The sequence below is a fragment of the Pan paniscus genome, chromosome 23, assembly GCF_029289425.2.
Source record: "Pan paniscus chromosome 23, NHGRI_mPanPan1-v2.0_pri, whole genome shotgun sequence".
Taxonomy (NCBI): domain Eukaryota; kingdom Metazoa; phylum Chordata; class Mammalia; order Primates; family Hominidae; genus Pan; species Pan paniscus.
In genome coordinates, this window is record NC_085927.1 from 60,359,408 (window position 1) to 60,386,191 (window position 26,784).

The 26,784-nt window shown below is 61.2% G+C and overlaps 2 protein-coding genes across 33 annotated transcripts in view; one reads left to right on the top strand and one right to left on the bottom strand.

Annotated features, from left to right (window-relative positions):
- Positions 1-2,480, top strand: part of PPP6R2 (protein phosphatase 6 regulatory subunit 2) — a 125,884-nt gene extending 123,404 nt beyond the window's left edge. For all 27 annotated transcript variants that reach the window (XM_063603186.1, XM_063603189.1, XM_055105598.2 and 24 more), the window contains 2 exons: positions 1,970-2,221; positions 2,303-2,480. In XM_063603186.1, coding sequence (XP_063459256.1) covers positions 1,970-2,221; positions 2,303-2,351 — 301 coding nt within the window. In that variant the 3' untranslated portion in view covers positions 2,352-2,480. The remainder of the gene's footprint in view (positions 1-1,969; positions 2,222-2,302) is intronic.
- Positions 2,481-4,917: 2,437 nt separating this feature from the next.
- SBF1 (SET binding factor 1) overlaps positions 4,918-26,784 on the bottom strand; it is a 32,718-nt gene continuing 10,851 nt past the window's right edge. For 3 of the 6 annotated variants that reach the window (XM_034948397.4, XM_055105584.3, XM_055105583.2), the window contains 26 exons: positions 25,872-26,021; positions 25,454-25,522; positions 25,072-25,230; positions 24,718-24,986; positions 24,460-24,632; positions 24,309-24,382; positions 24,036-24,231; positions 23,674-23,801; positions 23,045-23,223; positions 22,782-22,918; positions 22,462-22,669; positions 21,978-22,174; positions 21,763-21,900; positions 19,536-19,613; positions 18,994-19,175; positions 18,718-18,897; positions 17,978-18,079; positions 15,763-15,948; positions 15,555-15,681; positions 15,353-15,483; positions 15,051-15,281; positions 6,653-6,760; positions 6,345-6,556; positions 5,634-5,721; positions 5,434-5,565; positions 4,918-5,352 (listed from right to left, as the gene is read on the bottom strand). In XM_034948397.4, coding sequence (XP_034804288.1) covers positions 5,254-5,352; positions 5,434-5,565; positions 5,634-5,721; positions 6,345-6,556; positions 6,653-6,760; positions 15,051-15,281; positions 15,353-15,483; positions 15,555-15,681; positions 15,763-15,948; positions 17,978-18,079; positions 18,718-18,897; positions 18,994-19,175; positions 19,536-19,613; positions 21,763-21,900; positions 21,978-22,174; positions 22,462-22,669; positions 22,782-22,918; positions 23,045-23,223; positions 23,674-23,801; positions 24,036-24,231; positions 24,309-24,382; positions 24,460-24,632; positions 24,718-24,986; positions 25,072-25,230; positions 25,454-25,522; positions 25,872-26,021 — 3,933 coding nt within the window. In that variant the 3' untranslated portion in view covers positions 4,918-5,253. The remainder of the gene's footprint in view (positions 5,353-5,433; positions 5,566-5,633; positions 5,722-6,344; positions 6,557-6,652; positions 6,761-15,050; positions 15,282-15,352; positions 15,484-15,554; positions 15,682-15,762; positions 15,949-17,977; positions 18,080-18,717; positions 18,898-18,993; positions 19,176-19,535; positions 19,614-21,762; positions 21,901-21,977; positions 22,175-22,461; positions 22,670-22,781; positions 22,919-23,044; positions 23,224-23,673; positions 23,802-24,035; positions 24,232-24,308; positions 24,383-24,459; positions 24,633-24,717; positions 24,987-25,071; positions 25,231-25,453; positions 25,523-25,871; positions 26,022-26,784) is intronic. The other 3 variants (XM_034948401.4, XM_034948400.4, XM_055105585.2) reach the window with 1 other exon arrangement.

The following is a 26,784-nucleotide window of genomic DNA, read 5'->3' on the forward strand; positions in this document are numbered from 1 at the left end:
CTGAGGGGGAGGGTAGGACTGGGCTTGACACGGGGAGGAGGGCGCACCCAGCAACGGCACAGCTGTGCAAACACCCTGAGGCCTGAGCTCCCAGTAGGTCCAGGCAACAGTGGGGAAGTCCTCGGGCTGGATTCCCCTAGGAGGGGACAAGGTGCCTTTCACATCTGGTGGTGCATCCCAGTCACTCCTGGCTCCATGGTTGTGAAGGGCCTGCCTGGAGCGGGGTGAGGGTGTCCCCCAGCCTCACCGCCCAATGCAGCTCAGCCTGCATGCGTCCCACCTGTACTACCCTTCCCCCACAGGTGGGGCAGGTCTGACACCTCAGAGGGTCCTGCTCACTGACCCCCAGCAGTCCTGGAGAGTCTGTGTGGTACTGGGGCTCCGGGCATCTCCCCCAGCCAAGCTGCAAGCTCAGCACGAGGCTGGCTCTCCCCACCCTGTTGACCGGCAGGCCCCGTCTGTGCTCACAGCTCCTCCCCTTGTTTGGCCACCCTGTCTTCAGGACATCTGCAGCAAGTCGGGGGCACAGCACGGGAAACAGGGCCAAGGCCGTTTCCCGATGCTGGCAGTCACTGGGAAGCCCAGGCCAGAGCCCCTCGGGTTGAAAGTCATACAGAGTTCCTGTGTGGGCTTCATTCCTTCTTAAAGTTTAGTCACTGAAATTTTTGTTTGTTTGTTTGAGACGGAGTCTCGCTCTGTCGCCCAGGCTGGAATGCAGTGGCGCAATCTTGGCTCCCTGCAACCTCCGCCTCCCGGGTTCACGCCATTCTCCTGCCTCAGTCTCCCAAGTAGCTGGGACTACAGGCGTCCGCCACCACCAGGCCCGGCTAATTTTTTGTATTTTTAGTAGAGACGGGGTTTCACCATGTTAGCCAGTATGGTCTCGATCTCCTGACCTCATGATCCACCTGCCTCGGCCTCCCAAAGTGCTGGGATTACAGGTGTGAGCCACCACGCCCGGCCTAGTCACTGAAATTCTTAACAATCTTTACCCTGCCAGGCACAGTGGCTCACGCCTGTAATCCCAGCACTTTGGGAGGCCGAGGTGGGTGGATCACCTGAGGTCGGGAGTTCGAGACCAGCCTGGCCAACATGGTGAAAACCCGTCTCTACTAAAAATACAAAAATTAGCCAGGCGTGGTGGCACTTGCCTGTAATCCCAGCTACTTGGGAGGCTGAGGCAGGAGAATCGCTTGAACCAGTGAGCCGAGATCACGCCACTGCACTCCGGCCTGCGCATGAGAGAGAGAGACTGTCGGCAAAAACAAAACCAAAACAAACCTTTACCCACTTCTCCTAACCCCCCCCTAAAAAACTGCTCTGAAAAGCAGGGAATATCATTGTGCAAAGTAAGTTGTTTTTTTCCACGGGGCTGTCTGCGTAAAACTTGCCACTTAGAGCCCTGCCTGCACCGTCGTCATGGCCCAGCCTGCAGATGAGCTTCCTCGCGCCCCCGCCTGACCTGAGTGTGCCTCCCTGAGTCAGACACAGTGTCGTCGCCCTGCAGGAAGCCAGGGGGCCCGTCTGCTGCTCGTGGCCAGGCTGGGCCTTGGGGTGCCCGACCCCCTCCAGAGCAAGCCCCTTAGATGCCCGGCAGGGTCCTCTCTACCCTCCCGTCCCTTGGGAGGTTTCCCCACACTGTGTCCAGCGTGAGGCTGAAGTTGAGATCACAGCACAGGAGGCTCTGGGGTCCTTGAAGAATGAGGCGCTTGATGATGAGCAGGATCTGAGTGCTGCCTGGAGGAGGTTTGAGGTCATCAATGGACAGGCCCAGTACTTGGAACTTGGGGCAGCAGAGCTGCCTAGCTGGGCACAACCTGGGCCACCCCACAAAGGGCAGGAGTGAGAGGGGCCAAAGATGGTGCTCCCAGGCCACCTGGACCTTTTTGTCCAGCTGGTCCTTGGGCATGAGGCAGGGTGGCACTGAGGGTGGGGGTGCCCGTAACCGGAGTCCATGTTTGCCACACAGGGTCGGGTGTGCTGACAGCCGGCTGTTAAGCCCTGCCTGCCCCGCGCCAAAGGAGGTGACTGCTGCCCCAGCCGTGGCTGTGCCCCCCGAGGCTACTGTGGCCATCACCACAGCACTGAGCAAGGCTGGCCCCGCCATACCCACCCCAGCAGTCTCTTCTGCACTGGCCGTGGCGGTCCCCCTAGGGCCCATCATGGCAGTCACAGCAGCCCCAGCCATGGTGGCCACCCTGGGGACAGTGACAAAGGACGGGTGAGCAGGTTGAGTGTGGGGGTAGGGGGTGTGGACAGGGCCCGCAGCCCGCACGGTTCCAACCCCACCCCATTCCTGCAGGAAGACAGATGCCCCGCCGGAAGGAGCTGCCTTAAATGGCCCAGTGTGATGCTGCTGCCGCCCGGCCACGGCCCGCCCTGGTCAGGCTGCCTCCTTAATCGAGAAAACTACCTGGTGATGCAATCTCTCTTTTTTTTTTAATTTAATTTAATTTTAAAATAAATGCTGCATTGGTAAAGCTGGCAGTTGAAACCAGTTGGACGGCCCAGCTTGCGTCTCTTCTGCCTGAGTGGGCCTCTCAGGTCACTCGTGCCCTGCTGGAGGACAGAGGGGCACCTCAGCCGCCCCCAAGCCCAGAGCACAGCAATAAGGTCGGCCTGCAGGAGCCGGGGTGGGGGTTGGGGGGGCAGGACCCTGAGATACCACCAGGACCTGATGGGCCAGGAAGGGCGTGGACATGGAGGCTGTTTTTACAGTTTTTTTTTTTTTTTTTTTTAAAGAATACAGAAGGAGCCAAGCTTTTTTGCACTTTGTATCCAGCTGCAAGCTCAGGGCAGAGTCAAGGGCCTGGGTTGGAAAAACCTGACTCACAGGAATGCATAATTGACCCTTGCAGCTACCCAGTAGCCCTTGGAGCTGGCACTGAACCAGGCTGCAAGATTTGACTGCCTTAAAAACACAAGGCCCTCTAGGCCTGGCAGGGATGTCCCTGTGCCCAGCACAGGGTGCCTGGCAGGGGGAGACCACAGGTATGCAGGTGGGGGGACATGGCGTGGCACTGGGGGCTCGAAGACTGGTTTCTAGCACTACTGGTCACGGCCATGTCGTCCTAGAAGGGTCCAGAAGATTATTTTACGTTGAGTCCATTTTTAATGTTCTGATTACCTGACAGGGCACCCCAAACCCCCAACTCCCAATAAAAGCCGTGACGTTCGGACAAACCGCGTACTGTGAACCTTCCGGCCCCAAAGCCCCAGCCCGGCCAGGGGTGGGAGTGTCTCCTCCAGCACCTCTTTTGTGCCCCCCCCCCCCAGCGTCATCCCCGTGTAATGGGTGGAGGTGGAACAGGCCACATCACAGCATCAGGTCTCCACAGCTTAGCAAATAATACTGAGATTTTTCCGTTTTGGGGATGGGGGGAACCACTTCACCTGACGCTCAAACACATCAACCCCAGGACTTACTTCCTTTTGTGCCAGCTCCCCCTCCCAGAAGCCTGGGCCCCACCTTGTCCTCAGTGGCTGAGTGGGAGGGGCAGGTGGAGACCAGACCCCGCCCCCCCCCCCCCCCCCCAGCGAGCTTGTCTTTCCACCACGGTTGGGGGTGGAGGGAACCCGCTCAGCTCCCCAGAGGCCGAGTCTCTGCCCCAGCTACACATTGAGTGCCTTGTTCTCACCCCCTACCCTGTGCCTGGCATTTGTCCTCTCCCCCCACAAACGTGGAACAGGGAGGGCAGGGTCCTTTCTCCCCTTACTCTGACCTGTGGGTTTTCCAGGTGCCAGGAACTTTGGTCAGGTGCCATCTGTCCGGCCTGAGGGAAGACCTGGCTGGTTTCAGTGGCTCAAGTGAGCCCACCCTCACATCTCGCCCAGGTGTCCCAACACCACCTGTGGGGTGGGGGAGGTGGTGGGACCATGCTGGGCCTGACAGGGTCCAAGGCCATCCTTGGCTTCAACGTCCCACCAGGGGAGGGTCTTGGCCCCCCACCTGCCAGCACTGGGCCCTGCCTCTGCAGCTATCATCAGAACCTTCCCCTCACCCACACCTGCTGCTTGCCTCCCACCTGAGAGGGCCACCTGAGGGACCCAGCCTCTAGCCAGGTTCCCTGCCCCTCACCAGCCCCTCTGGCCAGGTCACCAGCTGCCACTCTCAGATGTTCTCTTGGCCTTTGCAGCGTCTATAACCCTCCCCACATTCTGCTCCTGCACCCCTGGCCAGGCCTCGTCACAGGCAAGGACACAACAGCTCAGCAGGCGAAGCCCTGGGCCTGGTGGGACTCAGGTTTGAATAGGAAAAGAGCAGTGAGGGGCCACAGTGACACCAAGAAGGGAAGGACGGGGGCCCTCTGAGACCCCAGAGAAAGGAGAGACTTCTGGGGCAGAATTCCCAAGAACTGAGGGTCCATCCCCCATGGGCGTCGGCCCCCTTACTCTGCCAGATGCTGCTCATTGCCTGGCAGGAGCCAGATGTGGTCAACCTGCATTCCCCTGGGAGCCCACGGTCCCGTCCCCCCCGCCTCCCGGGTCTGGCCTCCATCCCTTCAGCTCTGGTCTAACCAGAAACTGCCGTCCACCTCAAGTGTCCTCTGGACCTGCAACAGCCTTCTGGGGTCAAATGACCACCCACCCTTTCATCCCCAAGCCTCTGTGAGGTCAGCTTCTGCATCCCCTGGGTAGGGATGGGGGCTTCCTCTCCAGCCGTGCCGGCCCCTAGACCAGCCCTGAGGCCTGGAGGGAATCAAGCAAGTCCCCAGTGAAGCCTCCTGCTCGATCCGCCCCCAGAGCAAAGTCACTCCCAGGGACATGCAGGCTGAGCTGGGTGGACCCAGGCACCAGGAGAGGCTCACGAGAAAGATGCCAACCTCCCGCCAGGTGGGCCTGGATAGGGGCAGATGGGACCCTCTGGGTAGGCTGAGAGCAGGCAGCCGGGGAGTGGGGAAGGCAGGCACAGGAGCGTGGCGTTAGTTCTCTCTTTATATAGACTCTGGTTCTAGAAACTCGCCTGCAGCCGCTGGCTGGACCAGCACACGCTGACGGGGCCGGACTATTTACAGGCCCATTGCGGGCTGTACCTTGGCCACCTCCCGGCACGGTGCTCAGCTGTGACGCCAAAATAAGTTAGGGCCGGCCGGGCGGGGCGGGGCGGGGACGGGGGCTGTACACACAAGTGCTGGGGGCTCGGGGCCTCAATACTGTCGAGGGCCGGGGCTGTAAACATGGCCGGGGCGGCCCTGCCCACCCCTAGTGGTCGGTAATGACTGGAAGCAGAGCAGCCGGGCAGGGCTGGGAGGCTCAGGCGTCCGACAGGCAGCTCTGGATCCGGTCCACCCACTGCTGGGCCGAGGGCACGTCCTGGGCACAGAAGTTGTAAACGCGACGCGTTGTCTTCACCTGGGGAAGGGCGGGTTACTGACTCCGCAGCCCCCACACAGCAGAGCCCCTCCCCTCTCCCAAGCCCCGGCCAAGGCTCACGTCAAAGAAGGCCTTCTCGTCCACAGTCTTAGGGGCACCCATAGTGGGCGTGCCAGGTGCCACAGCCTCCACCTCCGCCAAGTCGATGACACCCTTGCACTCTGTGTCCACACGGTGGTCGTAGTAGCGCAGCTGGAGGAGGCCACAGAGTCAGCGGAGCTCCCTCCCCCGTGAGTCCCCCCCACCACCTGATCACTCACCTGGTGCTTGGTCTTGTCCAGCACGAACCAGCGGGCCTTCCAAGGCTTCATGAAGGCCCCCTTCTTGTACAGAGTGCCCTCGTAGGACCTGCATTTCCAGCAGAACCAGGGCCAGGCTGACCGTCATGGCCCAGCCAAGCCCAGGCCCCAGCAGTCGTCCCCCCCTTGCTGTCCCAGCCCAGGAGGTAAGACCAGGCACCCTGTCCCCAGAACTGACCTAAGCCCAGAGCACTGGCCAGGGGGCCACAAAGAAGCCTTTGATGGGGGCCTGCAGGCCCAGGAAGACGCCGCCCAGAAAGGAGACAGTGAAGGGCGCCTCACACCCTCCAGACTCCAGGGAGCATCCCCACACCAGAGCCTCAGGGTCTTGGGAAAGCAGCCCCCTACACAGGGCAGGCGCCCTTACGAGGAGAGGGATGGCCAGACAGGTAGATCTGTAGAAGCAGCCACGGCAGCAGCTGCCCAGGATGGATCCTGCCAGACTCCAGACTCACGGGGGCCCCACCACTGCCCTCTCTCTACTCCTCCCTCAGCCACTGCAGGCTGTGGTCAGCTGTGGTCACCAGTTCGACACCCCAAACCCCTCCCAGTGGTGGTGTATACTTAGGCAAGCTCCTCAAAAGCACCCGCAATCTCCCACCAGAGGACTGCCTGGGACCCCAGAACACCAGCTCAGAGGTGTCCGTGTGGCAGTGGGAGGTGCCCTCATACCTGTTCTCACTCTCTGCTGTCTGGAACTGGCTGTACAGGGTGCTGGTGCTGCGGCGGGCAGCCTGGCGGGAGCCGGATGTGGTTGAGCCACTACTCTGGTCACTGTCCAGGCTGAGGCTCAGGGTGGAGCCCACGGGCCCCTCCTGCAGGTACACACCCAGCGAGCGACGGTGGTGGGGTGCGGTGGACACGAGGAGGGAGCTAGGGGTGCCCTGGGAACAGGAGGTTGGGACTTGGGTCAGGGCTGGACAGACTCCTTTCTCCCAGCAACACGCCCACCGTGGACGCTCACACTGGCCCTCACTCACACGGCTGTCGGGCCGGCCCTCGAGGCGCTGTGCAGCCTTCACCCGGTCCCAGGTGTCCTTCCAGCGCTCAGCGGGTCGGCCCAACTCTGTCTCCAGCCTCTGCAGCTCCTGGGGGAAGAATTAATGACAAGTTTATTCAAAAGGAAATATCCAGACTAGAGCACGAAAAGACAAAAGGGAAATACAGGAAAGAGACACAACGGAAAGGCCTAACGCGTGTGTGACTGGCCACAGGGGGAGGTGGCAAGAGGGAGGGAAGGAATATGCAAAATGAATATTCGGAGACAACAGCTGAAAAATTTCCCAAACTAACCAGAGGCATCAAACAACATAATCAAGAAGCACTACAGACCCCAACAGGGTAAGTTAAAAACACACACCCCGGCCAGGCGCGGTGGCTCACGCCTGTAATCCCAGCACCTTGGGAGGCCGATCACCTGAGGTCAGGAGTTTGAGACCAGCCTGACAAACATGGAGAAACCGCATCTCTACTAAAAATACAAAAAGTTAGCCCAGCATGGTGGCGCACGCCTGTAGGAGAATCGCTTGAACCTGGGAGGCGGAGGTTGCGGTGAGCCGAGATCGCGCCACTGCACACCAGTGTGGGCAAGAAGAGCAAAACTGCTTCTCAAAAAAAAAAAAAAAGACCACACAATACTGATCTTCAACACTGCAGGGTCCACAGTGTCCAGCTTACAATAAAAGATTAGAACAGCAGAAAAATGGAGAAAAACATTAAAATAGACCCTGAAATGAAACAGGAGTTAGAACATACAGTAAATTCAAGAGAGTGATTTTAGGGCCAGGCGCGGTGGCTCACGCCTGTAATCCCAGCACTTTGGGTGGCCGAGGCAGGTGGATCACGAGGTCAGGAGTTCAAGACCAGCCTGGCCAAGATGGTGAAACCCCAACTCTACTAAAAATACAAAAATTAGCCGGACGCAGTGGCAGGCACCAGTAATCCCAACTACTCGGGAGGCTGAGGCAGGAGAATCACTTAAACTCAGGGGGCGGAGGTTGCAGTGAGCCGAGATCACGCCACTGCCCTCCAGCCTGGGCGGCAAAGTGAGATTCTGTCTCAAAACACACACACACACACACACACACACACACACACACACACACACACCCCCAAAATGGGACAGAAAAACTGCTGAAAAACAAAGAGAAAAGTCCCAAAACCTGCCAGAAGAAAAAAAGACATGCTCTCTTTGAAAGAGCAACAATAAAACTGACGGCTGACTTCAAAAGAGAAACACGAGGCCAACTGTCAACTTCCAGCCATGACAGATAATTAGTCTGAACAGCCCTCCCTCCATATGCAAATGATGAAACTGGACAAGAAGGGGAAGCCGTTGTTTCCAGATGTCAGACAAGCAGTGCAGCTTGAGAGACAGGAGCCTAAGACATGGGACCACATAAGATGGGCCCCACAGTCACCTGTTTTCTGCCCAGCCACAGTGCAGGGAGGCAGGGCCAGAGCAACACACGGGAGCTTGCTGAGCCGAGGAGGCAGAGACGGGACGTCCAGGGGCGCTAGTGCAGCTGGGTCTGCAGGGCAGCCCACAGAGGGGAGGGAGCACCACAGCAAAGGGGCTCTAGAAATCTAGACAGAGCCCTCCTTCAGTCGTTGGCCAAATTAGGCTGCCATGTGCAAAGCAAGATGTCACAAGGCCTGGCAGAGAACAGCTACTAAGAAGCTATGACCTGACGCCAGCAGCAGTGGCTCACACCTGTAATCCCAGCACTTTGGGAGGCCAATGCGGGTGGATAACCTGAGGTCAGGAGTTCAAGACCAGCCTGGTAAACATGGCAAAACCCTGTCTCTACTAAAAATACAAAAATTAGCTGGGCATGGTGGCGGGGCACCTGTAATCCCAGCTACTCGGGAGGCTGAGGCAGGAGAATTGCTTGAACATGGGAAGTGGAGGCTGCAGTGAGCCGAGAGTGCACCACTGCACTCCAGCCTGGGAGACAAAGTGAGACTCTGCCTCAAAAAAAAAAACAAAAACAAAACTATGAGCTGAACCCAAATTCTAGAGGAATGCTAAAAGATACTGGACTTCCAAAAAGCCAGTGTGGCAAGACCTTACCGAAGACACAAAGACACAAAACTCCAACTGAAGCCCTGGAGAGGCCACACGCCTTGGGCTGCTCTATCCCTGGAGCTTCTCTAGAGGTGCCGGAGAGCTGCCCCAACAAAGCTTAGAAACAAGCTTCAAACAGACCAAGCTGACGCACAAGCTCATTACCTACCTGCGAGAATAAAACCCAAGACTCTAAGCTTAAAGAAAGACAACAGGCAGGGCACAGTGGCTCCCGCCTGTAAGCCCAGCACTTCGGGAGGCCGAGGAGGGAGAATCGCTTGACCCAAGGAGTGTGAGAACAGCTTGGGCAACATGGCAAGACCCCATCTTTATATATTTTTTTAAGTTATAAGTATGTTTCAAGATTTAAAAGAAAAGATGGACATAATGGTTTATCAGATGGGGAATCTCTACAATAAAACGTTAAATTCATTAGATGGGGCCGGGTGTGGTGGCTCATGCCTGTAATCCCAGCACTTTAGGAGGCCAAGGTGAGAGGACTGCTTGAGCCCAGGAGTTTGAGACCTGCCTGGGTGACATAGGGAGACCCCATCTCTACAAAAAAAAAAAAAAAAAAAAAAAAGTAGCCGGCACGTGGCCCACACCAGTAGTCTCGGCAACTCAAGAGGCTGAATGAAGCAGGACGATTGTTTGAGCCTGGGAGGTTCGGGCGGCAGTGAGCCATGACTGTGCCACTGCACTCCAGCCTGGGCAACAGAGCGAGACCCTGTCTCAAGAAATTAAAAAAAAATTCATTTGATGGGCTTCAGTATATTAAAAACAAGAAAGAAAAGAGTAGTGAACTTGAAGACAAGCCAACAGAAATCACCCAAAATGAACTGCAAAGATAAAGACTGAGAAAAAACAAGCAGAGCTTCAGCAACGTATGGGACAATAAAGTTCCAGAAGGAAAGGGAGAGATCATGCAGAAAAAGTAATTTATAGAAGCAATGGCTTGATATGTATTAAATTTGACAAAAATGATCATCCCACAGACCCAGAAGTTTAAAGAGCCCCAAGCAGGACGAAAGCAAAAACCACAATGGTCAAATTGCTGAAGCCAAAATTAAACGCAAAATCTTAAGGCAGAGAATCAAAGGGTGCCATTATACACAGTTTATAAGGATAAGAATCGAATGTTCATTTTAAATATATTGATTGGGGCGGCGGCAGCTCGGGTGGCTGCGCTGGGAGGCGGCGATGAGAGGCTCGCACGCCTCCAGCCCGGCCCCGGCCCCCCGGGACGGAGAGCCGAGCAGCCCCGGCTCTGGGCTACGGACTATGGGCGAATAGCTCTGACCACCCGGCGAAGCATGCCGCCTGCCTTGGCCTCCCAAAGTGCCGAGATTGCAGCCTCTGCCCGGCCGCCACCCCGTCTGGGAAGTGAGGAGCGTCTCTGCCTGGCCGCCCATCATCTGGGACGTGAGGAGCCCCTCTGCCTGCCTACCCAGTCTGGAAAGTGAGGATCGTCTCTGCCCGGCCGCCATCCCATCTAGGAAGTGAGGAGCGCCTCTTCCCGGCCACCATCCCATCTAGGAAGTGAGGAGCGTCTCTGCCCAGCCGCCCATCGTCTGAGATGTGGGGAGCGCCTCTGCCCCGCCGCCCCGTCTGGGAAGTGAGGAGCGCCTCTACCCGGCCGCGACCCCGTCTGGGAGGTGAGGAGCGTCTCTGCCCAGCCGCCCCGTCTGAGAAGTGAGGAGACCCTCCGCCTGGCAACCACCCCATATGAGAAGTGAGGAGCCCCTCCGCCCGGCAGCCACCCCGTCTGGGAAGTGAGGAGCGTCTCTGCCTGGCAGCCACCCCATCCAGGAGGGAGGTGGGGGTCAGCCCCCACCAGGCCAGCCGCCCCGTCCGGGAGGGAGGTGGGGGGGGTCAGCCCCCGACCCGGCCAGCCGCCCCGTCCGGGAGGGAGGTGGGGGGGTCAGCCCCCCGCCTGGTCAGCCACCCCGTCCGGGAGGGAGGTGGGGGGGTCAGCCCCCCGCCCGGCCAGCCGCCCCGTCCGGGAGGTGAGGGGCGCCTCTGCCCAGCCGCCCCTACTGGGAAGTGAGGAGCCCCTCTGCCCGGCCAGCCGCCCCATCCGGGAGGGAGGTGGGGGGGTCAGCCCCCTGCCCAGCCAGCCGCCCCGTCCGGGAGGTGAGGGGCGCCTCTGCCCGGCCGCCCCTACTGGGAAGTGAGGAGCCCCTCTGCCCGGCCAGCCGCCCCGTCCGGGAAGGAGGTGGGGGGGTCAGCCCCCCACCAGGCCAACCGCCCTGACCGGGAGGGAGGTGGGGGGGTCAGCCCCCTGCCCGGCCAGCCGCCCTGTCCGGGAGGTGAGGGGCGCCTCTGCCCGGCCGCCCCTACTGGGAAGTGAGGAGCCCCTCTGCCCGGCCAGCCGCCCCGTCCGGGAGGGAGGTGGGGGGGTCAGCCCCCCTGCCCGGCCAGCCGCCCCATCTGGGAGGTGAGGGGCACCTCTGCCCGGCCGTCCCTACTGGGAAGTGAGGAGCCCCTCTGCCCGGCCAGCCGCCCGGTCCGGGAAGGAGGTGGGGGGGTCAGCCCCCGCCAGGCCAGCCGCCCCATCCGGGAGGGAGGTGGGGGGGTCAGCCCCCTGCCCAGCCAGCCGCCCTGTCCGGGAGGTGAGGGGCGCCTCTGCCCGGCCGTCCCTACTGGGAAGTGAGGAGCCCCTCTGCCCGGCCAGCCGCCCGGTCCGGGAAGGAGGTGGGGGGGTCAGCCCCCCGCCAGGCCAGCCGCCCCATCCGGGAGGGAGGTGGGGGGGTCAGCCCCCCGCCCGGCCAGCCGCCCCATCCGGGAGGTGAGGGGCGCCTCTGCCCGGCCGCCCCTACTGGGAAGTGAGGAGCCCCTCTGCCTGGCCAGCCGCCCCGTCTGGGAGGGAGGTGGGGGGGTCAGCCCCCCGCCCAGCCAGCCGCCCGGTCCGGGAGATGAGGGGCGCCTCTGCCCGGCCGCCCCTACTGGGAAGTGAGGAGCCCCTCTGCCCGGCCACCGCCCCGTCTGGGAGGTGTACCTGGCAGCTCATTGGGAATGGGCCATGATGACAATGGCGGTTTTGTGGAATAGAAGCGGGGGAAAGGCGGGGAAGGGATTGAGAGATCGGATGGTTGCCATGTCTGTGTAGAGGGAGGTAGACACGGGAGACTTTTCATTTTGTTCTGTACTAGGAAAAATTCTTCTGCCTTGTGATCCTGTTGATCGGTGACCTTACCCCCAACTCTGTGCTCTCTGAAACATGTGCTGTGTCCACTCAGGGTTAAATGGATTAAGGGTGGTGCAAGATGTGCTTTGTTATACAGATGCTTGAAGGCAGCATGCTCGTTAAGAGTCATCACCACTCCCTAATCTCAAATACCCAGGGACACAAACACTACGGTAGGCCGCAGGGTCCTCTGCATAGGAAAACCAGAGACCTTTGTTCACTTGTTTATCTGCTGACCCTCCCTCCACTATTGTCCTATGACCCTGCCAAATCCCCCTCTGTGAGAAACACCCAAGAATGATCAATAAAAATAAATAAATTAATAAAAATAAATAAATAAATAAATATTAAAAAAAAAAAAAAAAAAAAGAATCAACACCAACTTCTAAGCAGAAACAATACAGGCCAGAAAACAAAGTAATATCATTTTTTTTTTTTTTTTGAGGCAGAGTCTCACTCATGTCGCCCAGGCTGCAGTGCAGTGGCGCGATCTCAGCTCAGTGCAGCCTCCACCTCCCGGGTTGAAGCGATTCTCCTGCCTCAGCCTCCTGAGTAGCTGGGATTACAGGCACCCGCCACCATGCTCAGCTCATTTTTATATTTTAGTAGAGACGGGGTTTCACCATATTTGCCAGGCTGGTCTCGAACTCCTGACCTCAGGTGATCCACCTGCCTCAGCCTCCCAAAGTGCTGTGATGACAGGCGTGAGCCGCTGCGCCCAGCCCAGTAATGAGATCTTTTAAAGTGACACCAGTTTAACTGCTGAATTAAAAAAAAAAAAAAAAAAAGAAGCTGTCAACCTAGAAATGCATAGCCAGAGAAAATGCCCTTTGCAAAATAAAGGCACAAAGATGTTTTCAGATAAACAAAAGCTGAGGGGATTTGTGACTGGCAGCTCTGCATTACAAGAAATATTAAAAATTCTTCAGGCTGAAGAGAAATAATAACCAGACCAGATTATACTGCAAGAATGAAGAATGTTATAAACGGCAAAAATAGAAGACTTTTTCCTTCTTTCTTAATTTCCTTAAAACAAAGTTGACTATTTAAAACAAAAACAGGGCTGGGCGCGGTGGCTCACGCCCGTAATCCCAGCACTTTGCAAGGCCAAGGCGGGCAGATCACCTGAGGTCAGGAGTTTGAGACTAGCCTGGCCAACACAGTGAAACCCCGTCTCTACTAAAAATACAAAAAAAATTTAGCCGGGCATGGTGGTGGGTGCCTACAATCCCAGCTACTTGGGAGGCTGAGAGAGGAGAATCACCTGAACTCAGAGGCAGAGGTTGCAGTGAACCGAGATCGCACCACCGCTCTCCAGCCTGGGTGACTGAGGGAGACTCCATCTCTCAAAAAAAAAAAAAAAAACCATGCTGGGTGCTTACGTCATACGTAAAAGTATAATGTGTGACAGTAACAGGACAGGAAAGGCATGAATGGACACACACTGCCATAACGCTCTTCTGGTGTCAACAGGGTGATGTAATTTCAAGTCAGATGATTATAGCCCCCAGCAACCCCTGAAACACAACACAGAGACGTACAGCTCAACTCACAGTAGACAGAATACTAAAAACACTTGTTTTTTAAAAAAAAGAAAAGGAAGAAAGGAAAAAAAATCAAAGGGACAAAGAGAAAACAAAGAGCAAGATGACAGACTTAAACCCAGCCACATCAATAGTAACAGTAAATTAAAATGGGCTAAAAATTCCAATTAAAAAAACCCATTAGACTAGATAACAAGAAGACCCAACTACATCTACATCCTGTGTACAAGAAACTCACCTTAAACATAAACACACAGACCAGTAAAAAATACAAGAAAACAACAGAGCAAGCTGACACTGGTCATGACAAAGCTGAGTGACTCTGTTAGCACCAATGAGACCGCGTCAACTTTAAGACAATGAGCATCGCTAGAGAGAAAAAGGGACCGCTGTTTGTGCTTGTGGGTCACCTCCATCACAAACCACGACTCCCGTACTCCCCCAAACCCTGTGCCCCATGCTAAGTCACTGAAATAAATGACTCATTTAAGCCTCACAACTTCCCTGTAAGGCAGGAATCAGCATTTCCACTTTCTGCACAAGGAACCAGAAGCTCTAAGATGCTTAGATAACTAGGCCAGGCACGGTGGCTCACGCCTGTGATCCCAGCACTTTGGGAGGCCAAGGCAGGTGGATCACGAGGTCAGGAGATCGAGACCATCCTGGCTAACACGGTGAAACCCCGTCTCTACTAAAAATACAAAAAATTAGCTGGGCGTGGTGGCGGGCACCTGTAGTCCCAGCTACTCGGGAGGCTGAGGCAGGAGAATGGTGTGAACCCGGGAGACGGAGCTTGCAGTGAGCTGAGATCGCGCCACTGCACTCCAGCCTGGGCAACAGAGCGAGACTCCATCTCAAAATAAAAAAAAAAGATAACCTCTAAGGCCACACAGCCAACAGTGGGGAGCTGAGTGCAGGTCCCCCCGTGGCCTAGGTCCAAGGTCCACACTCCTCTGCCTGCTCAGTCCCACAGAGACTCCGGGATGGCCCCAAAAGGTAGCACCACGCGCAGGACACTGCCTCAGGCCTTACACAGCAACCCAGCCACCACCCAATCGCAGTCTCCTTTCTCCCTCCCAGGCATCTCTGCCTTGTTCAGTCCAGGCCCACCAGGGATGGCACAGTGAGGGGTAAGAGAGGCCTCAATGTCAACCCCAAGCTCTCAGGGCAAGAACCCAGAGCTGCTCACGTTAGGTGGGGCAGGCAGTCTGGCAGAGGGAGTAAAACACTGTCGTCTCTAAGGGCTGACTCCTCAACAGGTGCCTGAGCTGCTCAAAGCCAGGTCAGGGAAAACACACGTGCTCAGAGTGGAGGCTGTGTACTGAGACCTGAGGGTCTCTGATGACGGCCCTCCTGTCACTGTCTGGAAGCACCCACTGAGTGGGGCGGGGCCCTGGGGAGCCACAGCCACCCCAGGCCAGTAGGCAGTTCACATGGTGGGGAGACGGCAGGGCCACACCAACCCCCAGGGGTAACCGGAGTTACGTGCATGTACGAGTGTACACACACACGCACGACCCTGGTGTCTGAGCCAGAGGAGGGGGGTGCCAGACCAGACCCTGCTCTGGGATCACACGCACCTCCAGCAGGCGTGAGATGGCGTCAGGCTGGGCCCGCGGGCAGCTGTCGTAACAGGGCCACACCACGCGGCGCCTGCTCTGGGGAGCGCCTCCATCAGACCGTTCTTCCTCTGGGGGTTCAGGGGGCCCCTGGGCCAGTTCCCAGTCATAGGGAGGGCCCTCGGCCAGCGTCTCCTCAGTGTAGAAGTCCCACACCTTCAGGTTGGACACGTTGCTGTAGGGCCGCAGGACCTGAGGGTGGGCCTGTGGTTGAGGACCTGGGTCGGGCAGGAGACGCCTACCCGACCCAGGCCCCAGCTTACCTCTGCGTCCTCGGGCGCATACATGTAATTGTGGAACACAGGCGTCCTCTTGCTCAGCCGGTCCACATACTCCCACACAGACCTGCACGGCAGCTGGCCCCTGCGTTCCCCCTTCTCCTCATACAGCAGCCCTGCACAGAAGCAGCACTGAGCCTGGGCCCCTCCTGACCCGTGGCTGCCCCAGCCCCGACTCCCCACATACCCAGCTCAATGCGCTCATAGTCAGAGTCGAGCAGGAAGGTCCGGAAACGGCGGGACACATGGTGGTAGCCGAGGAACTTGAGGTAGAACTGGCTGAACTCAAACTCCATGGGGAACTGCAGGTGGACCTGCACGCCATGTGGGTCAGGGGCCAGGGGTCAGCGGTCAGGGTGCACAGTCCCGGCCCACCCACACAGCGGCCTGCCCACCTGGTGTACGCAGTCCAGGAACTGCAGGAAGACGGGTGTGAAGCCGCTGCTCTGCCCGGCCAGGGTGTGGGCTCCACGGTGGCTGAAGCGATGGCCGAAGGACAGCCACTCCTTCTCCACCAGCAGGCGAAAGCCCTCCAGCGTGCGGTAGAAGGGGTCTGAGAGCAGCTGCACCAAGGATACCACCTGCCAGCACCGCCAGGAGGTCAGCGAGGAGCCCGGGAGCCTGGCCCACCCCAGCCCCACGCCAGCCCCACGCCGCACACCTGGGTGGGAGGTCAGCGAGGAGCCCGGGAGCCTGGCCCACCCCAGCCCCACGCCAGCCCCACGCCGCACACCTGGGTGGGAGGTCAGCGAGGAGCCCGGGAGCCTGGCCCACGCCAGCCCCACGCCAGCCCCACGCCGCACACCACCTGGGTGGGAGGTCAGCGAGGAGCCCGGGAGCCTGGCCCACCCCAGCCCCACGCCAGCCCCACGCCAGCCCCACCCCAGCCCCACCCCAGCCCAGCCCCACGCCAGCCCCACGCCAGCCCCACCCCAGCCCCACCCCAGCCCCACGCCAGCCCCACGCCAGCCCCACGCCAGCCCCACGCCAGCCCCACGCCGCGCACCTGGGTGGGAGGTCAGCGAGGAGCCCGGGAGCCTGGCCCACCCCAGCCCCACGCCAGCCCCACGCCAGCCCCACGCCGCGCACCTGGGTGGGAGGTCAGCGAGGAGCCCGGGAGCCTGGCCCACCCCAGCCCCACGCCAGCCCCACGCCGCACACCTGGGTGGGAGGTCAGCGAGGAGCCCGGGAGCCTGGCCCACCCCAGCCCCACGCCAGCCCCACGCCAGCCCCACGCCAGCCCCACGCCGCACACCTGGGTGGGAGGTCAGCGAGGAGCCCGGGAGCCTGGCCCACGCCAGCCCCACGCCAGCCCCACGCCGCACACCTGGGTGGGAGGTCAGCGAGGAGCCCGGGAGCCTGGCCCACGCCAGCCCCACGCCAGCCCCACGCCGCACACCTGGGTGGGAGGTCAGCGAGGAGCCCGGGAGCCTGGCCCACGCCAGCCCCACGCCAGCCCCACGCCGCACACCTGGGTGGGAGGTCAGCGAGGAGCCCGGGAGCCTGGCCCACCCCAGCCCCACGCCAGCCCCACGCCAGCCCCACCCCAGCCCCACCCCAGCCCCACGCCAGCCCCACGCCAGCCCCACGCCGCGCACCTGGGTGGGAGGTCAGCGAGGAGCCCGGGAGCCTGGCCCACGCCAGCCCCACGCCAGCCCCACGCCGCGCACCTGGGTGGGAGGTCAGCGAGGAGCCCGGGAGCCTGGCCCACCCCAGCCCCACGCCAGCCCCACGCCAGCCCCACGCCAGCCCCACGCCAGCCCCACGCCGCACACCTGGGTGGGAGGTCAGCGAGGAGCCCGGGAGCCTGGCCCACGCCAGCCCCACGCCAGCCCCACGCCGCACACCTGGGTGGGAGGTCAGCGAGGAGCCCGGGAGCCTGGCCCACGCCAGCCCCACGCCAGCCCCACGCCGCACACCTGGGTGGGAGGTCAGCGAGGAGCCCGGGAGCCTGGCCCACGCCAGCCCCACGCCAGCCCCACGCCGCACACCTGGGTGGGAGGTCAGCGAGGAGCCCGGGAGCCTGGCCCACCCCAGCCCCACGCCAGCCCCACCCCAGCCCCACGCCAGCCCCACGCCAGCCCCACGCCAGCCCCACGCCGCACACCTGGGTGGGAGGTCAGCGAGGAGCCCGGGAGCCTGGCCCACGCCAGCCCCACGCCAGCCCCACGCCAGCCCCACGCCAGCCCCACGCCGCACACCTGGGTGGGAGGTCAGCGAGGAGCCCGGGAGCCTGGCCCACGCCAGCCCCACGCCAGCCCCACGCCGCACACCTGGGTGGGAGGTCAGCGAGGAGCCCGGGAGCCTGGCCCACCCCAGCCCCACGCCAGCCCCACCCCAGCCCCACGCCAGCCCCACGCCAGCCCCACGCCAGCCCCACGCCGCACACCTGGGTGGCAGGTCAGCGAGGAGCCCGGGAGCCTGGCCCACCCCAGCCCCACGCCAGCCCCACGCCAGCCCCACGCCAGCCCCACCCCAGCCCCACGCCGCACACCTGGGTGGGAGGTCAGCGAGGAGCCCGGGAGCCTGGCCCACGCCAGCCCCACGCCAGCCCCACGCCAGCCCCACGCCAGCCCCACGCCAGCCCCACGCCAGCCCCTCGCCGCGCACCTGGGTGGTGATGTCCCAGCCGTCCTCCAGGCCCAGCAGCACGGAGGAGCCTGAATCCAGGAGCTCCACCACCAGCACAGACACCTGCAGCAGCTTGTGGATCTGCAGGGACAGGCGGCCTCAGCACCTCTGGGACCCACCGCCCTCCCGCCTGGCCACTCACCAGGCCAGAGACCCGCATGTACACAGGCAGCGGGGAGGCAGGCCCTGTCCACAGCCCCCCAAGCCCTGTATGCGGGCAGAGCACTGGACAAACACAGCTCGCTCTGGGTGTGCCGACCACCGCCTCCAGCCTGCTGGTCACAGCCCACCCCCTTCCAAGCCCTCTAGGACTGAGGGACGTCCCTGTCCCTCAAGATGCCCGGTGGCCCTATCTTCAAGTCCTCCAGTGTTTACCAAGCCAGCGTCCTGTCAGTACCCACCCCCGAGAGAATGCAGCAGAGGCCCAGAACCAGAAACTGCATCCCCCGTGTGGTCATCAGCCCACGTGGGCCCAGCAGACTGCTCTGACATACCCATGCCCAGACCCTGGCCACTCTCACTGTCAGCCGGCCCCAGCCAGGCCCAGCCTCCCAGCTGCCTTCTGGGCACCAGAGCCTGGGTGGGAAGTGGCTGTCACCTCCTCCTTCCAGCGCTCCACACTGTCAGACAAGCAAACCTAGACCCGTCCACTTGGCTCTACCCAAGGGGAGGGCCCAGCACCAAGGCGGGCGGGCAGAGGGACGGGGCAGTGCAGAGACCTGGATCAGCCACTCTGAGTCCTCCAGTGAGCGCAGGAAGGAGGCTGGGCTGGGCTCAGCAGCGGGGCAGCCTGGGACACATGCTTTCAGCAGCTTCTTGAAGCTAGCCTTCACCTGCCGTGCCTCGAATACCTCAATGGGCACCAGCTCCCACTGCTGCAGGGGGTCTGGCCGCACACCCTGAAAAGAACCCGGACAAGTACCGTGAGACACATGAGGCCCCAAACCCCCTGCCGAGCCCCCACCCTCACCGCCCACCCCCCGCACCCCAGTCACCTTGAGCTGGGCTTTGTCCCCAAGGATATAGAGGGCTGCTCGCTGCGGACGCAGGAAGCCCGGGTCGGGAGGGCCCCCGTTGGCCTGGGGTGGGGCCAGCGCGTCTCTGCCAGCTAGCCGGGAGCCCACATCGGTGCCAAGGCCACTGCTGCGTCCACTGGTCCGGACACTGCCCCACTTACCTGTGAAGGAGATGCCAGGTAAGCACCCGAGGGGGGCCAGGGCACCACTTACCTGGGGCTGGCTGGGCCCGGCCTCCAGGGAGGGGGCTGAGCTCCCAGGGCAGGGGTGGTTGGCAGGACCCCAGCAGGGCCGTGCGAGAGGAGGGCTGGAACACACAGATTCTGAGACGTGGGGTGGCAGCCAGTGTTAGTTTCTAGGGCAGGACTCACGGGTCAGGGAGGTAAGGACTGGGGCTCGGGAGACGGGTCGTTAGTGTCAGGCGTGGAGGGAGACATTAGTGCCCGCGATAACTCAGTGCACACTAGAGGCCGCCAGCACCAAGTAAGGGGAGGCAGGCCTGCGCAGGCTCGGTACGGTACCTCGGGGTGCGGTCCGTCTGGAGGCCGAGGCCGCCATGGGGTTGGACAGCGTGGTGACCCTGGCTCTGGGGCTGGGAACTGGGGGCACAGCAGAGAGAAGGCTCAGGCCTAGCCCCAGGCCTGGGCGTGCCCAGCTTGGGGGTGCCTACAGGTCAGAGGGTTCCATCAAGCCCCCAGGGAGCCTGGAGACAGCAGGGGTCAGCCCCAAGTCCCTGATCGCAGGAAAGTGGGAAGAGCCATCCTGGTGTGGGCCTCTCTGCCAGGGCAGGGCAGGCCGCAGAGCACTCCGTGGCAGCAGAAGGGCTATGCGGTGGGGATCCCGGGCTCTCCTCTAACACTTCCTTTCTTCCCACTCAAGCCAGCTTAGAGCAAGTCTGTCTCTGAGTCCCTCCCTCCACATCCTGGCCCTTTGTCCTCCACTCAGGGGGCCAGGGCTTGTGATGGGCACAGCTCAGAACGCTCCACACATGAGCATGTAGACGCCTCTGTCCAGGGCACAGCAACAGGAGGTGCCCAAGAGGTGTGGCCTGGAGAAGAGGCGACCTGGAGGCTTCCCGAAGAGGGGAGAGGGTGGGCTCAGAGCCTGAGCCCAGTCCAAAAGGACGGAGAGCAGCTCAGTCCAGGACACAGGCAGATCTGAGTCCCAGGCTGAGGTTTACGGTCCAGACGACGTGGCCTGAAGGCACAGGGAGGACTGGCAGCCCAAAGGGCTGGGAGATGCCTGGGGTCCACAGAGGGTCTCTGGGCGCCTGGCCCTGCCCAGGCTCACCTGCTTCTGCAAGGCCCGAGGGTGGGACTGAGAGAGGCAATGTCCCCTCGTCCACCAAGTGGTCACTACAGGCCAAGCACAATGCCAGCCCAACACGCCCTGTGTCCTCTGACGGCTGCCACACTGCAGGCGCCCAGCTCACAGTGAGGACGTGGCACCAGCCTGCTTTGGACGCCAACCAGGGCCCAGTGTATCCTTGTAAAAAGGTCAGAGCTGGCCAGGCGCAGTGGCTCACGCCTGTAATCCCAGCACTTTGGGAGGCCGAGGCGGGCTGATCACCAGGTCAGGAGATCGAGATCATCCTGGCTAACACGGTAAAACCCCATCTCTACTAAAAAAATACAAAAAAATTAGCCGGGCGCGGTGGCGGGCACCTGTAGTCCCAGCTACTCGGGAGACTGAGGCAGGAGAATGGCGTGAACCTGGGAGGTGGAGCTTGCAGTGAGCCGAGATCGCACCACCGCACTCCAGCGTGGGTGACAGAGAAAGACTCTGACTCAAAAAAAAAAAAAAAAAAAAAAAAAAAAGGTCAGGGCTGGGACTAGAAGCCACGACTACAGCTGAGTGAAGCTTGAGCCCCTGAGCATTGCTGGGCACTGAGGGGGACACTGGGAGGCAGCAGCCACTGGCACTGGGGATGGTCGGAGACGCAAAAGGGACTCTGTGGGAAGCACAGGCATGGGGGGTGCAGGGGCAGCCCCACCTGCAAATGCCACTCAGGGTTTCTGGCAGGGGTGGGAAGGCAGCAAGACAGGGCGATTGTAAAATGTAACTATATAATGTGGTATCTGGAAAAACAAAACCACTTCTGAACTAGAGAACAGGTGGTCCGGACAGAGGAGTGAGTGTGGGGCCTATCTGCCACCCCATCCTGGGGCCAGTCTAGCTCAGTGTGTGCAGGGCGCCTGTGAAGTGTGCGTGGCGGTGGGGACAGAGACAGCAAGGCCAGCTCGGGCAAGGCCCAAGGAACCAGGACACACGAGGACAGAGGCCAAGCTGCAGGCAGAGCCAGGCCAGAGGCTCCAAAGACAGTCTGGATTGGGGGATGCAGGGAGGGTGGAGTGTGGGGGATGAGGAAAAACAGTGACACTGGGAGGGAACAGGACAGAGGAGCATCTGGGATGTTTCCAGGCTGTGGGAAACGCTAAGACAGAGCCGCGTAGAGGCAGCACCCGGAGGACCCTACAGGAAGCTGCAGCAGACGCAGAGGTGGAGAGCGGGCAGGATGTCAGGGCGGGCAGGAGGTCAGGGCACACACCTGGTCTGGGCACACACTTGGTCTGGACAGGCTTCCCGCCCCTGCCCCACGGCACCCGGAGGGCATGCTCCTCATCCCACACCCAAACATCCATGACCAGCGCCGTTTCTGCTCCTCCCTGGCCTGACTGCCAAACCATAAATGCCACCACAGCCCCCCAAAGTGCCCCTGCCCCACCGTCTGCCCACAAGCACCCTCACCGTGACTGCCCATGTGGGCTGAGGAGAAGCCGCTAAGCGTGTTGCGTCCCGACGCGTCGGCGTAGCGGGGCATGGAGCTGACCACAGCCTGCAGGTACTTCTCCTGCTCCAGGCTACTCGAGTCCGCCTGGGACTGGCCTGGGGGAGGACATGGAGCTGAGGGAGGGGAGGGTGAGATAGGGCAGGGCAGGCACAGGGCAGGACGCAGGAGGTACCTGGAGAAGGTGCGTTCTGGGCCTTGAAGAGGCCGACGACACCTTTGCCATGCAGGCCTCCAGAGCGCAGCAGCACCGCCTTGGACCGCCCGCTGCGCCAGCAGACCACGGGGAAGCGGTTCTGGCGGTAGCAGCGGGACACGCGCTGCAGGGCGTTGTCCTGGACACTCTGGGGCACGATCAGCAGCCCTGGGTAGCTGAGAGGAAGCAGAGGCGTGAAGGTGGCTGGCGACCCCACCTGCCTCCAGGCTCACGCCCCAAGCAGGGCAAGAGGAGCCAGCCCATGGCTCCCAGCAGGAGGCGCTTCCAGCTCAGCCACGGGGCCCCCCAGCCCCCCTCCCCAGCCCTGTGGCCCGTCCCTCTGCCCGGAGCCTCCCCCTCCACATTCCTTACATGACCAGAAGCCGTGGCCCAGGCCCACAGCAGGCAGGGAAGACACCCAGTCATGTGTCCACCACCCGGGCCAGCCCTGGCCGGCCCTCACCTGCGGCAGATGGCATACATGCGGTTGACCGGAGAAATGCGGAAGGGCTCAGACTTGGCCCGGCTCAGGCTGCTGCTCAGGGTGCCCAGACCGAGGCGCTGGTAGTCGCGACAGCAAGCCCTTTCCACCAGGCTGCTCATGGTCATGCGGTCGGAGGGCTTCAGGGCTGAGGACGGGGTCAGCGTGCTGGGCTCCAGCTCCTCCGACACTGCGCAGGCCGGGCACACGTGGTCATCACGGGGCCACTCCGCCTGCCCTGATCCTCCCTGGCCAATGTCAGCATCCAGAGACCACCCAGGACTCCACCCCCACCCCTCCACCTGAGATCTCGTCCTCCTGGTCCTCAGGGGGCGGCTGGCCCCGGTGCTCCCAGCTGGGGGGGTTGTACTTCTTGCGAGTGACATGCTGCCGCCCGATGGTCTTCTTGGCGTTCTTGACCAGGTTCCGGGACAGGGTTCTGAGGCACATGAGAGTCAGCAAAGGTGAGAGGAGGAGGGACAAAGATGGGCACAGGGGCCTAGGAGGGTTGGAGCGGGAACATGGCTGAGGCCCAGCTGCCCTGGCCTGGGACCCAGATCCATACCTGAGGGAAGGGCCCTTGTCCTTGGTGACTCGCGGTGGCCGGCCAGGTGTGTGGGCAGAGCCCAAGGTGAACGCAAAGGTGGCCCTGACGTCCGGCGGGTACCGCAGCTTATGCAGCTGCTTACGGAAGAGCTCGGCGCTGTCAGACCCCACCTCCTCGTCAAAGGCCATTTTCAGCAGCTGCGTCAGTAAAAGCAGCCCTTAGGGGTGTGGGTGGCCCCCCAGCCCCTCCCCCAACTCTGACACTGCCAGGTGCCAGGCTCCCCTTCCCCTCGCAGCCATGACACAGAGAGAAGCAGGCCTCAGGCAAAGGCCTGTATCTGTGTCACACAAAGGCAAGCGCTTGTGTAAACTCGAAATCTCAGTGGCTGTGAGCTGAGGCCTGGGTTTGCAAGGCACACCCAAGACACGGACTTGAGGGCCGGCGCCCCAAGGAAAGGACAAGGACCCAAAGACTGCACATCAAACAGTGGACATCAACTCAAGAGCCACAGTGAGGGCCCCAGACATGCAAGCGTAACAGGGCCACTGCTGGAGACTGGCTTAAAAATGGTTCATACAAGAAAGACCGGTTTGCAGGAGAAAGACCAGGGCGGGGGATGAGAGCCCCACCCGCGCACCACGCCCCACCTGGAATGTGCAGGAGCGCAGCTGGAGCCCGTCCTGCAGGAGCTGGTCCACAGGGGTCTGGACGCTGATGCGCTTCTCCTTGGTCAGCGCAGCCACCGGGAAGGAGCGGACCACCACCTGCTCCCCAACTTAGGACAGGCCAGGCAGAGTCAGAAGCAAGGAAGGTAAGGGGGGGGGTCCCAGAATCTCAGGGTACCACAGTTATAGGGAATCCCAAGTGGGTGGGGAAGGAGCAGACAAAGGCCCATTTCCCACGGGCACCCAGAATCCCCGAGAAAAGGGAGAGGGAGGCAGGGAAAGCCCATCCATCCCAAAGACCTGGGGGAGAGGGGGCGACAGGGCCAGAGAGTCTGCAGGCTCACCCAGGGGGTCCGTGGGCATCCCCGTGAAGATGACCCGGTACGTGGTGAGGAAGACGGCGCCCTCAGCTGGGAGCAATGCTGGTCCCCCAGCACTGCCCCCCGCGCCCTCCTCACGCCCATCCGGCAGCAGGTAGACGCGCAGGCCGTCCAGCACACACTCCTCACCCGGCAGCAGGCGCGGCCGCAGCAGCTTGGGCTGCTCGAAAACAAGAGCAGGAGCTCAGGATGCAGCCCGGGCCTTGGGCACCCGCAGCCCCAACGGCCCCCGCAAACCTTCTGGATGGGCGGCAGCCTCCGGCTCTCCCGCTGCACAGCCTCCAGGGTCTCGATGTGCATCTGGACAATGTCTGGGGGAAGACAGTTCTCACACTTTGTGCCCAGCCCCACCCATCCAAGGGGGCATCAGCAGCCCAAACCCCCGTACCTGGCACCATGACATGCAGCCCCTTGAGGTGGTCGCTGGTGACCCCACTCTCCGTGCAGACCTTGTCCACAAAGCGGTTGATGAAGCGGACCACAGCCCCAGCTACGTCGCAGGTCTCTGCATCCTCAAAGCCGCTCTCCGTGTCATAGCTCTCGGCCACACTGCCAGCCATGCTGGGCCAGAGAAGAAACTGTGGGCATGGCCCCTGCCCACCACGGCCCCGCCTCCATTGGGCCCAACCCCCAGTCCCTGCCTCACCTGTTGGTGACCAGGCTGTTGCTGGCGCTCTCCAGGTCGCCCAGCCCGGCACGCTCCCGAAGTAGGCGGCTCTTGCTGCTGTCCAGGGGCAGCAGGAGGTAGCTCATGCGGTTGGCATAGTGGATGGCCTGGCTGAACACCGTGCTCTCCTCCTTCTGCACCAGCTCCTGCTGCTTCTCACGGCTCAGAGTTGGCCACAAGCGCCGCTGCTCAGAAGCCACGTCTAGGGCAGAGCGCTCGTCCTCCTGGGAAGGTGCCTCCCCAACCTCCTGCCACGGCACCACACGCATGAGCCGGGGCCACACTGCCCCAGCCCCTAGCCCCCAGCCCCCAGCCCAGGGAGTCCCTGCACACCTGGGCAGGGGCCAGGTCCTCCGTGGGCTCCAGGTAGAGGGCCCGGATGTGAGTCTGCACATCCCCATAGAACATGGCCTCCCAGAACTGTGGCGTGCTCCACACCACGTGCTCCTGCACACAGCTGTATGCGAACTGCGTCACCCCCGGGCTCAGCTTCTGCAGGAGCCAGGGGAGAAGATCAGCTGGATGCAGCCAGGAAGGGCGGTTGGGAAGGAGACCTCAGCCACCAGGAAGTGGGGGCTGGGAAGGAGACCTCAGCCACCAGGAAGGGGGGGCTGGGAAGGAGACCTCAGCCACCAGGAAGGGGGGGCTGGGAAGGAGACCTCAGCCACCAGGAAGGGGGGGCTGGGAAGGAGACCTCAGCCATGCCAGCACTCACCCGGCAGAAGGCTGTGACCAGAGGCAGCAAAGCTGCCGCGATGCCATGCTCGTCCAGAGAAGTGCAGTCCTGCAGGTAGAGCGAGAGCCCGTCAGGACCTCTCCCCTCCCAGGCAGCACTCACCTCCCACCATGCCCCCACCACCCCATAACCACCACAGACTAGCACCTGACACCCTTGGCTCCAGCTCCCCAAGGCTGCCTCAGAGGCTCAATATCAGGAGACCCCAGGCCCCGGCACCTGCCCCCAACAATGGTTCTCTACACCCTGTTCCCTGCAGACCGAGGACCCCTGCCCACTGGCACAGGAGTCTCTTGCACCCTCTCTCCACTCTCACTCACAGACCAGGGTCTGCCCGCCTGTTCCCGCTCATGCGCCATGAGCCATGTCACTAGCAGGATAAGAGACCTGGCCTCACCTGCAGGCAGCAGTTCATCATACGGACGACAAAGTCAAACTGCTGGTGGTCCAGGACCGCACGGTTCTGCTGCACATGCAGGTGCAGCTCCTGGGCGAGGCAGCGGCGGGCAGCTCGCCCCTTCAGGGCCCTCAACACGGCTGGGAGCAGCTGGGGGTGGGGAAAGGAGACATGGGCTGAGGGCACAGAGAAGACCCACTCGGGGCCCTGGCAGGGAGGGCAGCAGGTGTCCAGGAGACCCAAATGCCTTTCAGGTGGGGTGTGCCAGACTCTGGGGCTTTGCCGACCAATAAAGACTAAAACCTCCAGTGGGCCCGACAACTCCACAAGTACAAGTTCACCAGGCCAGACACAAGGACGCAGATGCTGCACCTGTGAGCTGGCAGGGAGGTGCGCTCCGGAGGGAGGCCTTGCGGGCCGGGCCCCCTTGCTCACAGGCTCACAGCTGCCTGGCTGGCTCAGTGACTCGCCTGGCACAGGCCCGGTCACAGAAAGGCTTGGAGTTTGCGTTCTATTGCTACATCGTCCATCACAAAACTGGCCGCCCCAAAGGGACACCACACAGCCAATGAAAAACAAGAGTCTCCAACTGGCCATGATGAAAGACCCCAGAGGCGTTAAGTGAGCACCACAGAGAGCAAAACAGCAGGAGCAAAAAGCTCTGTTTCCATAAGGTGCGAGGAACAGGTCACGTATGGAGGGAGCAAGCTATTTTCCATCAAGTACAAAGAACAGGTCGTGTATGGGCCTACCCAATTTAAGGGGAAGGACACAGACGACACATAATAGTGAAACCTTCTGACTTCTAAAAATGGAAGTACATCTCCCTGGCTGGGTCTCCCGCGCAGGCCCGACCCACCCCTCACTGAGGTCAAGAGAGGAGACCTGGAGCCCACCTACCCTCCTGCCAGCC